The sequence below is a fragment of the Schistocerca cancellata genome, chromosome 3 (assembly GCF_023864275.1).
Source record: "Schistocerca cancellata isolate TAMUIC-IGC-003103 chromosome 3, iqSchCanc2.1, whole genome shotgun sequence".
In the NCBI taxonomy this organism is placed as follows: Eukaryota; Metazoa; Arthropoda; class Insecta; order Orthoptera; family Acrididae; genus Schistocerca; species Schistocerca cancellata.
The window spans coordinates 454,118,789-454,131,667 of NC_064628.1; the positions used below are offsets into that span (position 1 = coordinate 454,118,789).

Here is a 12,879-nt window from a genome sequence, read left to right on the forward strand (position 1 = left end):
ATACCACAATCTCTACCAGGACTACAGTGGGGTCTACTCTGTGATGACCTACCTACCAATATTCTTCAAAACGTCGAATGACTCTGCTGTGGGTTTGCTCTGTTGTGGCCCATTACCTGTCAGAATGTCAAGAGTCAGCACTGTCTTTCCGTTGGAAGGACAACACTACTTCTTCAAGACTGCATGGAAATCCACTACTTCTGTGTGCAATTTCTTTTACTAATGAGACTTTGTGAAAAAAAACTGTAATTACTATTATGATGAATGATCAGGACTATCTTTATGGACTGTGAGACAATTTTAGCTTTTGACCAACATTGTATCAATAAGTGTGTGCATTTTATTTCTTTGTTATTGTAATTACGATTATGAAAAATTTTAACAAATATGTATTGCCCAGTGCCCAAAACAATTTGTAAAATTTTTTGTGGGGAGCATGGGGGCTATGTAAGTAGGCTGTTTATGTTTTCTTATTGGCAACGTTACGTAGCGCTCTGTATGAAAATCACTGGCTGTGCTGTGTGCAGTCTGTGGCTAGTTTTGCATTGTTGTCTGCCATTGTAGTGTTGGGCAGCGGCAGCTGGATGTGAACAGCGCATAGCGTTGCGCAGCTGGAGGTGAGCCACCAGCAGTGGTGGATGTGGGGAGAGAGATGGCGGAGTTTTGAAATTTGTTATACTGGATATTATGAACTGCTATATATATTATGATTATTAAGGTAAATACATTGTTTGTTCTCTATTAAAATCTTTCAATTGCTAACTATGCCTATCAGTAGTTAGTGCCTTCAGTAGTTTGAATCTTTTATTTAGCTGGCAGTAGTGGCACTCTCTGTATTGCAGTAGTTCGAGTAACGAAGATTTTTGGTGAGGTGAGTGATTTGTGAAAGGTACAGGTTAATGTTAGTCAGAGCCATTCCTTTGTAGGGATTTCTGGAAGTCAGATTGCGTTGCGCTAAAAAATATGGTGTGTCAGTTTAAGCACAGTCTTGTATAATTGTTCTAAGGGGACGTTTCAAACTACTGCGAACTGTGACCTTTCCGACATGAAATCGCAAAGTTAGTCTCACAGGTCAGACGATACTCAAAGGGCACGAAATTTGGTTTGAGTCTGATTGTGAGGAACAGTTTCAAAACCATTCCGTAAATCTAGTGATTTGGAGTCATGCTTATTATGAAAGAAAAAAGTTTGAATTATCGATTGCAGTGGTCAGACCACCAAGGGAATGTGATTCCGCAGTGGCCGAGCGGTTCTAGGCGCCACAGTCCAGAACAGCGCGACTGGTACGGTCGCAGGTTCGAATCCTGACTCAGGCATGGATGTGTGTGATTTCCTTACGTTAGTTAGGTTTAAGTAGTTCTAAGTTCTAGGGGACTGATGACCTCAGATGTTAAGTCCCATAGTGCTCAGAGTCATTTGAACCATTTGAATGTGATTCGCTGGAAATATGTAAAAATAAATGTTGTCTCTTTCAGTTGTTGTTTTCACGCAATCGCATCTCATGGTCAACAGTGTCAAAAGTCTTAAAAAGTCTAAAACTATGGGTGTGACACACTCATCTTCGTCACGAGCGTGAAGTACCACCTCCGTGCATACTAGTATGGCTGATTTTGCACTATTACCATATCGGGAACCAAACAGTGATTCGCTTGAAAGGTTGTATTTGCGAAATAATTCTTTGATCTGTCTTTTATATTTGATTCTTGTACTTTTGAGAATGGTGACAACAGGGGAATGTAATTTTCTGCATTTTGAGCATCACTTTCTTCAGAAGGAAAGAAAGAACACACGTCAAACAGCGGGTACAACTTGAAACCACTATTAAGAGGAATGCACCGGTTGCGATTGTCTCGAGAGCCAGGCAACTGGACCAGCAAGCAGTGGGGTCCAATGGTCAGATGAGATCTGCTTCAGTCCGACTAGTGATTCCAGAAGTATCCTCAGGTGGCGAGGGATGGGAACGAGTAATTTACCCAGGTACAGTGTCGAAAGTGATGGTTCTGGTAGTCCAGGTTATGGTATGGGGAAGCATAATGTTGTATAGTCATACTGGCCTCCAGACCTTTGAAGATTATGCAGTTCCCGGTCAACGTTATTGTGACACTGTATTCCTTCCTCATACAAGTGCATTCGGCTCTAACTTCATTTTCAGGGATGACAGTGCTTGATCGCACAGTACAGTGCAGTTGGAGGAGATCTTGGACCATTGGGATATTCGGATCAAGGACTGGCCTACCCGTTCCACAGACTTAAAATACAATCGGACACCTGATGGGATGAATTAGTGAGACGTATTGCAGCATATCCACATGCACGAATGACTTTCCAGCAGTTGTCAGCCGCGTTTATGGAACGCCCTATCAGAAGAACACTTCAGAAGCCTTGTGGTCAGAATGGGACCACGTTGTAGAGGATGCATTGCCGTCTATAGTTGTCGCATACACCGTACGAAGATTCATGTCCCACCATTTTTAATGTCTGTGGGACTATCATAGATCGCGGTGACTTCAGTGGAATTATTGTGTTTGAATAAATATGTCATTTCTATTTATCTCAATGAATGTTTCCTTCAGTTACCTTCTTTACAATACTGTAACAGTTCTTTCTATATGTGGTCCAAGTTTCATCGAGTTATGTTACTTGTTAGAGACACATCATGCGAAAGTTACTTTGGCAATTACGTTTTATACACCAGTGTGTTATTTTAATGGGCTTTATTTCGATTCTTTATGTATGCTTCCGATATATATGTATTTAAAGTTCGAAGCCGTATTTTGCGTCACCTTTTTTAATGTTTTATGATGTTTTGTACCTCTTCTTACCAAGATTTAATCCAAGAAGACGAGAGTCTTGAATCACAGAAGGCTTGAGTCATTTGCTACTACCTCCAGTAGTAAACAATTCACATCTACAGTAAACGATGAGAGCTCAACAGTGTCTTCTACATTTACTTCTGCATCTCTCCATCTACACTCTTCAAGCCACAACTGGTATGTGACCGAGGGCGGGAGGAACGAAGGTGGATGATGATATGAAGTTGATCGTCGGTAAAGCAGATGTCAGACTGAGATTCATTGGAAGAATCCTAAGGAAATGCAATCCGAAAAGAAAGGAAGTATGTTACAGTACACTTGTTCGCCCACTGCTTGAATACTGCTCGCCAGTGTGGGGTCCGTACCAGATAGGGTTGGTAGAAGAGATAGAGAAGATCCAATGGAGAGCAGCGCGCTTCGTTACAGTATCATTTAGTAATCGCGAAAGCGTTACGGAGATGATAGATAAACTCCAGTCGAAGACTACAGGAGCGACGCTCAGTAGCTCGGTATGGGCTTTTGTTGAAGTTTCGAGAAAATACCTTCACCGAGGAGTCAAGCAGTATATTGCTCCCTCCTACGTATATCTCGCGAAGAGACCATGAGGATAAAATCAGAGAGATTAGAGCCCACACAGAGGCATACCGACAATCTTTCTTTCCAAGAACAATACGAGACTAGAATAGAAGGGAGAAACGGTAGAGGAACTCAAGGTACCCACCGCCACACACCGTCAGGTGGCTTGAGGAGTATGGATGTAGATGTAGATATGCTTTCGTGGGAGCAGGGATCTCTCTAATGTTGCCTTCGTGGTCTTCTCACAAAGTATACGTGCGTGGAAGCAACATATTGGCTGACTCTTCCAGAAACGATCACTCCTTTAGTTTAACGGTAAGCATCATGATGGACGATGCTTCCCTAGTAGTTTCTGTCACATCTCAAATGTTCTAATGTGTGTGAATTCCTAAGGAACCAAATTGCTGAAATCCTCGGTCCCTAGACTTACACACTACTTAAGCTAAGCTAAGACCAACACATACACACACACACACACACACACACACACACACACACATACACATACACATACACACACACACACACCTATGCCCGAGGGAGGACTCGAACCTCCGGCGGGAGGGGCCGCGCAATCCTTGCATTGCGCCTCAAACTGCGCGACCATTCCGCGAGATACATCTCAGCTCATTAGCGTGTAAGGAAATGACGCTCTCAGAATCATCCAATTACTCACACTACGATGAGGCAGATTTCAACAAATATGACTGACAGGCAAAAATATTCATTTATTTTGATAGTAAGCCGTATCACTTAACATCTTAGGTCATCAGTCCCCTAGAACTTAGAACTACTTAAACCTAACTAACCTAAGGATATCACACACATCCATGCCCGAGGCAGGATTCGAACCTGCGACCGTAGCGGTAGCGTGGTTCCACACTGAAGCACCTAGAACCGCTAGGCCACACCTGCCGGCATCAGTTTAGAATGCTGATTTTTACCGGCAGGTCTGATGACACATAGGTGTTTTGTGGAGACAATTACACTGCACAGAACAGTGCTTGTATCCAGCAAGCAATTTTATTTTATTACTGGTATTCTCTGTCACATTCCATATTTTTATTAAATTTGACAGGAACGGATCTTCAGTTTGATTCACGATGAGGTAAACCTTTCTAACTATCTACTCCGATAGATTCGCTGTTGCTAACAATATCATCTACAATTTGGTAGTTTACTATCAAAGTTTTAAAACTGAAAGAGTTGCATCAGTAACTACACACGTTTATTTCCCATATGGAATGATTTTGACGATGTACACTACGGAACACAATCACTATAGCCGCGGTCCCACACGTAACACACGTATAAGATATTATTAAAGACATGAATGTGTAAAGCGCATGTGGAGCGGCTGTTAAATATATCTGACTAAACAGAATAGGAAGATAGTGAAACCGTTTCTTGGGACCAATCAACGGGTACTGGACGTTCACTGTGTATTTCACATCTTATAAACGAAAGGTTCTTGATGGCTCCCGTTTGTTAACGTGAATATTAGGATAAAAATAAGTTACCACCTGTGATTTAAACGGTTATGTCTTGTTTCAGTGAGTCGAAGGCTTACAGATTCAGTGAATTACAACCTTCGGCCTAGTGTTTACGTCGTTACTATACTATGAAGTAATTCATGAAGGAAAGAAGGAACGAATATTAAGGTTTAATGTACCATGGACGCCGGCCGGAGTGGCTGAGCGGTTCTAGGCGCTACAATCTGGAACCGCGCGGCCGCTACGTCAAAGGTTCGAATCCTGCCTCGGGCATGGATGTATGTGATGTCCTTAGGTTAGTTAGGTTTAATTAGTTCTAAGTTCTACGGGACTGATGACCTCAGCAGTTAAGTCCCATAGAGCTCAGAGCCATTTTTTGTGCCATGGAGGTCATAGTCATAGTAGAGGGAGCAACACGTCTAAGCAAACAAGGATCAGGATAGAGATCTTTCGTTTCCTTTTAAAATAAACCACCTGTAAATGACCTATTGACATCATGATTACATGGTCAGACAAGAATTTGAACCTCCATCCTCGAAACAGTGAGTGCAGTGCTTTTGTTGTGTAGTGTATTTGTGTATCTTGTCAAACGTCTACTGTATGAACCTTAATTCATAACTATATTGTCTCGCCTCTTTCATGATGTTCAGCTGTTTACTACAGAAGTTAAACGTTTCAATCCGAGTTCAAAGAGCAGATCGATCAGATCAGGATATTACAAATCTAAGAAAAGAAAGACAGTGACATTTAAACAGGTGATAGTGGCACGAACTCCTGAAATTTGTAATGGCTTTAATTTGAGCAATAATATATTCAAGAAACACGCAAGATCATTCTCTACTTGACTTGGGATAATTTCAGAACACATGTTATACATAAATAAATTTATTTATTTTACAAATACAAAAATAAATATATACAAATCACTACAACATTTCGTAATGAAATCAAGGTCAATCTCCCACTCAGTTACAGATAAACAGTGCACTATTGTGAGTCGGAGAAATGATTAACTGGAATCAGATATATTACTGAGATAAGCCGAACATTCCCTTCGGTTGATTCCTGAGGTTACGAGATAAATTTAGCTTACTCAGTATCTGTATTACAAGTTAAATAATTTACACAGTACACTTTTTCGCGCTGGGGTCTCACACCATGTCAAAGTCGCAGTTACACTCTGTTACCTCACCATAGACACCTTTCCAGTAGTGCTGGATGTCGTTTTTATTGGCATAAAATATGACGATGCCAACTGTAAGAGGGCTTATTGGTGGACAGACAGATTCTACTACTGCAGAAATAGATTTCCTAATCTAGTATTGGCATTTGTAGTTATAAGGCCAGTCACAAGCATTAATCTTGGGATTCCATATCAAACCAACAGGACATGAACCCTTGACGAGATTTCCGTTGTCGCATGACCAGAATTTGGTGCAATCTTTTTCGTCGGGATAAAATGTGACTGTCAGTTGTTTACCATTTGAAGTTTGAGGACACTCAGTCGGTTTACTTGGCAGCAGACTTTGCTCCTTCTTATCGTAAGGACAGTCGTAATTATATGGCCAGTCACAAGAGTCCACGTTCGGATTCCACACCAAGCCGTCAGTACATGTGCCATTGTAAAGGTTTCCGTTGTCACACTCCCAGTACTTGCTGCAGTCATCTTCATTAGGGTAGAAGGTAATGTTCATTGCCACACCTGGAATTCGTTCTGGACATACGGGCGGGTCTGCGCGTGACTGCAGTTGGGGAACCTCACCCGGCAGCAGACTTTGCTCCTTCTTATCGTAAGGACAGTCGTAATTATATGGCCAGTCACAAGAGTCCACGTTCGGATTCCACACCAAGCCGTCAGTACATGTGCCATTGTAAAGGTTTCCGTTGTCACACTCCCAGTACTTGCTGCAGTCATCTTCATTAGGGTAGAAGGTAATGTTCATTGCCACACCTGGAATTCGTTCTGGACATACGGGCGGGTCTGCGCGTGACTGCAGTTGGGGAACCTCACCCGGCAGCAGACTTTGCTCCTTCTTATCGTAAGGACAGTCGTAATTATATGGCCAGTCACAAGAGTCCACGTTCGGATTCCACACCAAGCCGTCAGTACATGTGCCATTGTAAAGGTTTCCGTTGTCACACTCCCAGTACTTGCTGCAGTCATCTTCATTAGGGTAGAAGGTAATGTTCATTGCCACACCTGGAATTCGTTCTGGACATACGGGCGGGTCTGCGCGTGACTGCAGTTGGGGAACCTCACCTGGCAGCAGACTTTGCTCCTTCTTATCGTAAGGACAGTCGTAATTATATGGCCAGTCACAAGAGTCCACGTTCGGATTCCACACCAAGCCGTCAGTACATGTGCCATTGTAAAGGTTTCCGTTGTCACACTCCCAGTACTTGCTGCAGTCATCTTCATTAGGGTAGAAGGTAATGTTCATTGCCACACCTGGAATTCGTTCTGGACATACGGGCGGGTCTGCGCGTGACTGCAGTTGGGGAACCTCACCCGGCAGCAGACTTTGCTCCTTCTTATCGTAAGGACAGTCGTAATTATATGGCCAGTCACAAGAGTCCACGTTCGGATTCCACACCAAGCCGTCAGTACATGTGCCATTGTAAAGGTTTCCGTTGTCACACTCCCAGTACTTGCTGCAGTCATCTTCATTAGGGTAGAAGGTAATGTTCATTGCCACACCTGGAATTCGTTCTGGACATACGGGCGGGTCTGCGCGTGACTGCAGTTGGGGAACCTCACCCGGCAGCAGACTTTGCTCCTTCTTATCGTAAGGACAGTCGTAATTATAAGGCCAGTCACAAGAGTTCACGTTCGGATTCCACACCAAGCCGTCAGTACATGAGCCATTGTAAAGGTTGCCGTTGTCACACTCCCAGTACTTGCTGCAGTCATCTTCATTAGGGTAGAAGGTAATGTTCATTGCCACACCTGGAATTCGTTCTGGACATACGGGCGGGTCTGCGCGTGACTGCAGTTGGGGAACCTCACCCGGCAGCAGACTTTGCTCCTTCTTATCGTAAGGACAGTCGTAGTTATATGGCCAGTCACAAGAGTTCACGTTCGGATTCCACACCAAGCCGTCAGTACATGAGCCATTGTAAAGGTTGCCGTTGTCACACTCCCAGTACTTGCTGCAGTCATCTTCATTAGGGTAGAAGGTAATGTTCATTGCCACACCTGGAATTCGTTCTGGACATACTGGTGGGTCTGCGCGTGACTGCAGTTGGGGAACCTCACCCGGCAACAGACTTTGCTCCTTCTTATCGTAAGGACAGTCGTAATTATAAGGCCAGTCACAAGAGTCCACGTTGGGATTCCATATCAAGCCATCAGTGCACGATCCGTTGTAAAGGTTTCCGTTGTCACACTCCCAGTACTTGGTGCAGTCATCTTCATTTGGATAGAAGGTAATGTTGAGTGTCACGCCCGGGACCCGCTCTGGACATACTGGTGGGTCAGCCAATGACTGCTGGTGGGCACCCACAGCCGCTGCCGCCAAAACCAGGAGCAGCGCTAAGCCTGTGAAAACTAAACAGAATTATACTTTATTAGAAAAGTGCGAAAGGGAAAGCTATAAACGAAGTAATGTCTTGCATTGTAAACAATAGACAGTGAGTAAAAGAATGGATATCCTATTCATATTGTACTGAGTATTTTCAGCTTGAGTAATGTAAGTCGTGAGATTCATTAAAAATTATCCCACCATTGAGCGCGTAGGTAAGATTTCAACTTCATTCTATGGAGAATCCATACATATTATAAAAATGTGGTATCGATTTCAACCAAACTTGGTACCCATATTCCTCACTGTCAGCTAACAATCGCTGTGGGGTAAGAAGCATCTACGTATCATAGTCCGGGAGATACGACTTCATAAATAATAAGATGCGTGTGAAATTGCGGCATCGAGCATGACGTTTAAATATATTACTTCTATGGTACTAACATTATTCGCAAATGATTTCGGAGATAACATCCAAGTATGTCGCTAAATGAACTTACAAAATTATATCATGGTTCCAGAAGGTATGAAGTCATAAACGCGAACATGCATGGAATGTGCCGTGTTGTACATGATGTTTAATTCTATTACTTCTTTGGTGCTAATTCTATTCGCGACACATTTGTAGACAGTATCTACACATGACGCTGAATGTACCTACAAAATTACATTTTTGCGTGACACATGAATCAGGTGACATGACATCATAAACATTGAGTTGCATGAAAAAAATGCCGCCTTATGTATTAAATTTTAATATGTTTATTCTTTGGTGCTAAGACATTCCTCCAGTAGAATCAACTAAAGGGAATCCATGAAGAGACATTTAGAAAATCGCGTTGTAGTCACATGAAGCAGCTACGCTCAGCATACGGAAGGAGACATTGCAGAGTATTTGTGTTGTGCATACCATGCTTTCTAATTTAGATACTGTACTTAAGATTTTGTACATAATGCCTATTTCTGGCGCGACCGTTTCATAATTTCAAAGGTGTTTTCACGAACGTATGGAAGTAAAATTTAGTCGAAAGCGGAAAAAAAGTTAATTTTTTGTTTTCGTTTGTAACAGATAATTAGTAAAATGAATACCTGGTCAGTGCTGGGTCTGTCGGCAGGTATTTGAGGTTTATTGCTAGTTAGATTATAGTCGCATAGTATGTTGCATGTCAAGGGATACGTGTTGTCTAGAACACCAGAACCACCGATGTGTTTCGGTATACACTCGAAGAGAGAGAGAGAAAAAAAAAAAGAAAGAAAAAAAAGAGAGTCGCACCAGGTATGAATTTTCTGAATGGACCGAAAAGCGGTGCATGTTATGTACATTTAAAAACAAACAAATTATTTCAATTTCATAAAAGTTGGACAATTTATACAAGAGAAAATCTTTCACAAACTGAACAAGTCAATAACATGTTGGTCCAACTCTGGGCCATTATGCAAGGGGTTATTCGGCTTGGCATTGATTCATGGAGCTGTTGAATGGCCTCATGAGGGCTATTGTGCCAAATTGTGTCTAATTGACGTGTTAGATCGTCAAAATCGCGAGATGGTTGCAGAGTCCTGGCCATAAAGCGCCAAAGGTTCTCAGTTGGGGAGAGATCTGGCAACTGCTTGCATAAGGGCCAGAGGTGGACCAACGTGTTACTAGCTTTCTCAATTTGTGAAGCTTGGTCTCTTGAAGAAGTCAACAATTTATTCTAAAAATTTCACAATTTGTTTGTCTGTTCATGTACACAACATGTACCGATTTCCGTCTCATTCGGATAATTCCTTCATGGTGTATCGTTTTCCTTTTTTTGTGTATTACAGTGTTTTTTGATTGAATGATGTGTGCTGGCTCGTGTTCGTGATATATTTTGTCAGAGAATCCGATTATAAGAAGCATCGCTGCCCTTTTTTGAGTCAGAAAATAAGGAACTTTGAAGTAAATCTTCGTTTACATTTTTATTACAGGAAAATTTTATTGCAGCGCCCTATCACATACAACAATGAATTTATTTTCTTATTCCGCTACCAGAGGCTCTAGCTAAACAAAAGGTGAAGCACTAGTGCAGTGATGGGCTGAATGTAAAACTGGTACATGATGAAGCGGGTATCGAGCTATATAAAACTAAACTCGCTATTGTAGTTCTATACAGTTCACATAAATCGAAATTTCTGATCCTATCAACTGGTAACTTTATACACAAGAGCTCTGAGAATTGATTCTAAATCTTATGGGAGTAAATTTCGATGTTTCGTAAGCACTTATCATTATTCAGTATTTGGAGAAACGCTAAGCAAATTCAAGGAGAAAAATAATAACGTCCTTTGCGAAACAGTAACTATTTGGCATCTATTCAGTGTCTGGAGTTGAATTTAAGAAGTTAGGTAGTATTAATTGTAGTTAAGCTGTTCTTTTCTCCATTCAGATATCAACACTTAAGAGAACGATTCGATAAATGTAAATTTTTAAATTTCTTTATATGTATGAACCCATCAACTAACTTCAGTGATATTGACTTGTTTCTGTATCACTGACACAGTCATTCAAAAGACAAATTCCTGAAAATCTCTTACATTTAATAGGTGCATCAGCTTCCAAAATATACGTGAACATTTGTGCAAAATTTAGAACAAAACCTTAGGAAGCAAAAATTTAATTGATGAAGTCTTAATAATTTGGTCGAGATCTGTTCTCACCTTTATTCAGAAATATATCAGCTGATTTATAAGCGCCAAATACTTTTAAGAAGTCTTATGTGAGCATCGATTTATTAGATTATTGAGAAGAAACAATCCCTCAGTAAGGATAAGAGATTTGAATGAACTTCAGTCAACTTGCGTGCTGGATATGATATGCCACATCAAAAAGTTCAAGTTATTTATGTGAATCTGTTTTTGTAATTAATATTTCAGATTAATTTATAATTGAGGTTATTAAATCATTAAATCGTATGTGAAATTGACTATCGAACAAACTATAGCATATTACAACACTCTTTCGCAATTGTAAATCATTCAGTCTTTATCCATGGCATGTTCAAATTCACGATATATTACACCAGACTGACATGAGCTCTATAGGCTTCTCGTCACATAGTGCAGCCAAATGGTGACTTGCCACCTGCTCCTCTAAACGAACAGAAACTGATGATGTTAGAAATTCGTAATAAACGGGTATTAAGGTTACAAAAAGCCCTTGAAGCAATAAAATGTATCGTATACCTCGCAGCATGTTAACTGTATAAGGGAACCATTGGAACTATAAGGCAAGAAGTTCAGGTGTTCTTCATGTTTAAATCTACTTATATATTTTTCTGAATCACAAAGTTCATTGCAAACTTTCAAATTATGAAACGGCATAAGCGAGATAATTACAGTTGCCTTTACGTGGAGTCAATGTTTAGAAAATAACTAGTACAGCTCCCAGTCTCATCTGTGTAACCGATCATTGATATGTTGAAGAAGGTGGAAATATTCTATCAGCTATTCCTATTCGAAAACACACAGTATACTGTGCGTCATACCCACATACTGTTGACGGATAATAATAATAACTAAAGCCATAAATACAAACGAAATAAATCAATACAACAAACACCTCTTTGTTACATAAAACGGTGGCCTTACCTCTCAGTAATTACCTCCCACCTAATTTGACTTAATTCATGTTGAATACATTAAAAGTCGTGAGTGAAAATGCTACAATGAACGCTTTTGCGTATATGCAGACAAGGAAGCAAATAATACATACAGTAACTTTATGTGAGAAACATCCTGTCTGGCGAAGTTTGTAGTATTAGCTTTCCCATTGATGTAAGTTAACGTTTCGCAACGAGATATTGGAAGCTGAATTTGCGCTACCAAAGCTCGTAGTTCAGTATAACAATCTGCTGAATTTACACGATCAGTCATTTTAACGATTCTGGTGAGAACGATAGACATATCACATACAGACATATCACAGCACTCAGAGTAAGCAAATTTAACAGGTAGTTGGAGACAAGGGGAGCGTTTCAAAACGAAAATGAAATGTTATGAGTAATGACTCTCAAAGAGAAAAGCAAATCAAAAGAATGGTAGACTTACCTTTCATTACAAATGAGAGCTCGGCTGTGATCAGTGTCTCAGCAAAACTTACTTGATCCCTCCAGGATGCTGCATCTTTATACCCGGTCATACTGGCGTCATACCTCTTTCAGAGAACTTTCGCAAGCAATTGAGATAACGAGTTATCTGAAGAGATTCATCACCGATTGCAGCGCCAAGATTGCTACGTGACTGCATATTGTATGATATCGGATGTATAAGAGATTAGTATACCTCGAGTACACTGTATTATCTGATTTTTTCCCCAGCAATCACTTTTGAAGAAATACATGCTGCGTTTTGAATAGTCTGCACACTGTTATAGCTGATATAGGAGTACAGAAGGATAGAGTGGAACGTCACAATGTGTAGTATGTACTAATCAAGAGCATCGCGAAATAAATG

General features: G+C 40.9%; 1 protein-coding gene across 2 annotated transcripts; it reads right to left on the bottom strand.

Moving 5' to 3' along the window:
- Window positions 1-5,751: 5,751 nt before the first annotated feature.
- Window positions 5,752-12,518, bottom strand: LOC126175224 (probable chitinase 10). 2 transcript variants are annotated; one of them, XM_049921855.1, is made up of 3 exons: window positions 12,475-12,518; window positions 8,134-8,429; window positions 5,752-7,137 (listed from the first exon to the last, which is right to left on the bottom strand). In XM_049921855.1, exons 1-3 carry the CDS (start codon window positions 12,479-12,481, stop codon window positions 6,199-6,201), a joined length of 1,242 nt encoding a protein of 413 aa, XP_049777812.1. In that variant the 5' UTR covers window positions 12,482-12,518; the 3' UTR covers window positions 5,752-6,198. The 2 variants fall into 2 exon arrangements, with proteins under 2 accessions (XP_049777812.1, XP_049777811.1); XM_049921854.1 differs by lacking the exons at window positions 8,134-8,429; window positions 12,475-12,518 and having other exon boundaries at window positions 5,752-7,749.
- Between the last annotated feature and the right edge of the window lie 361 nt (window positions 12,519-12,879).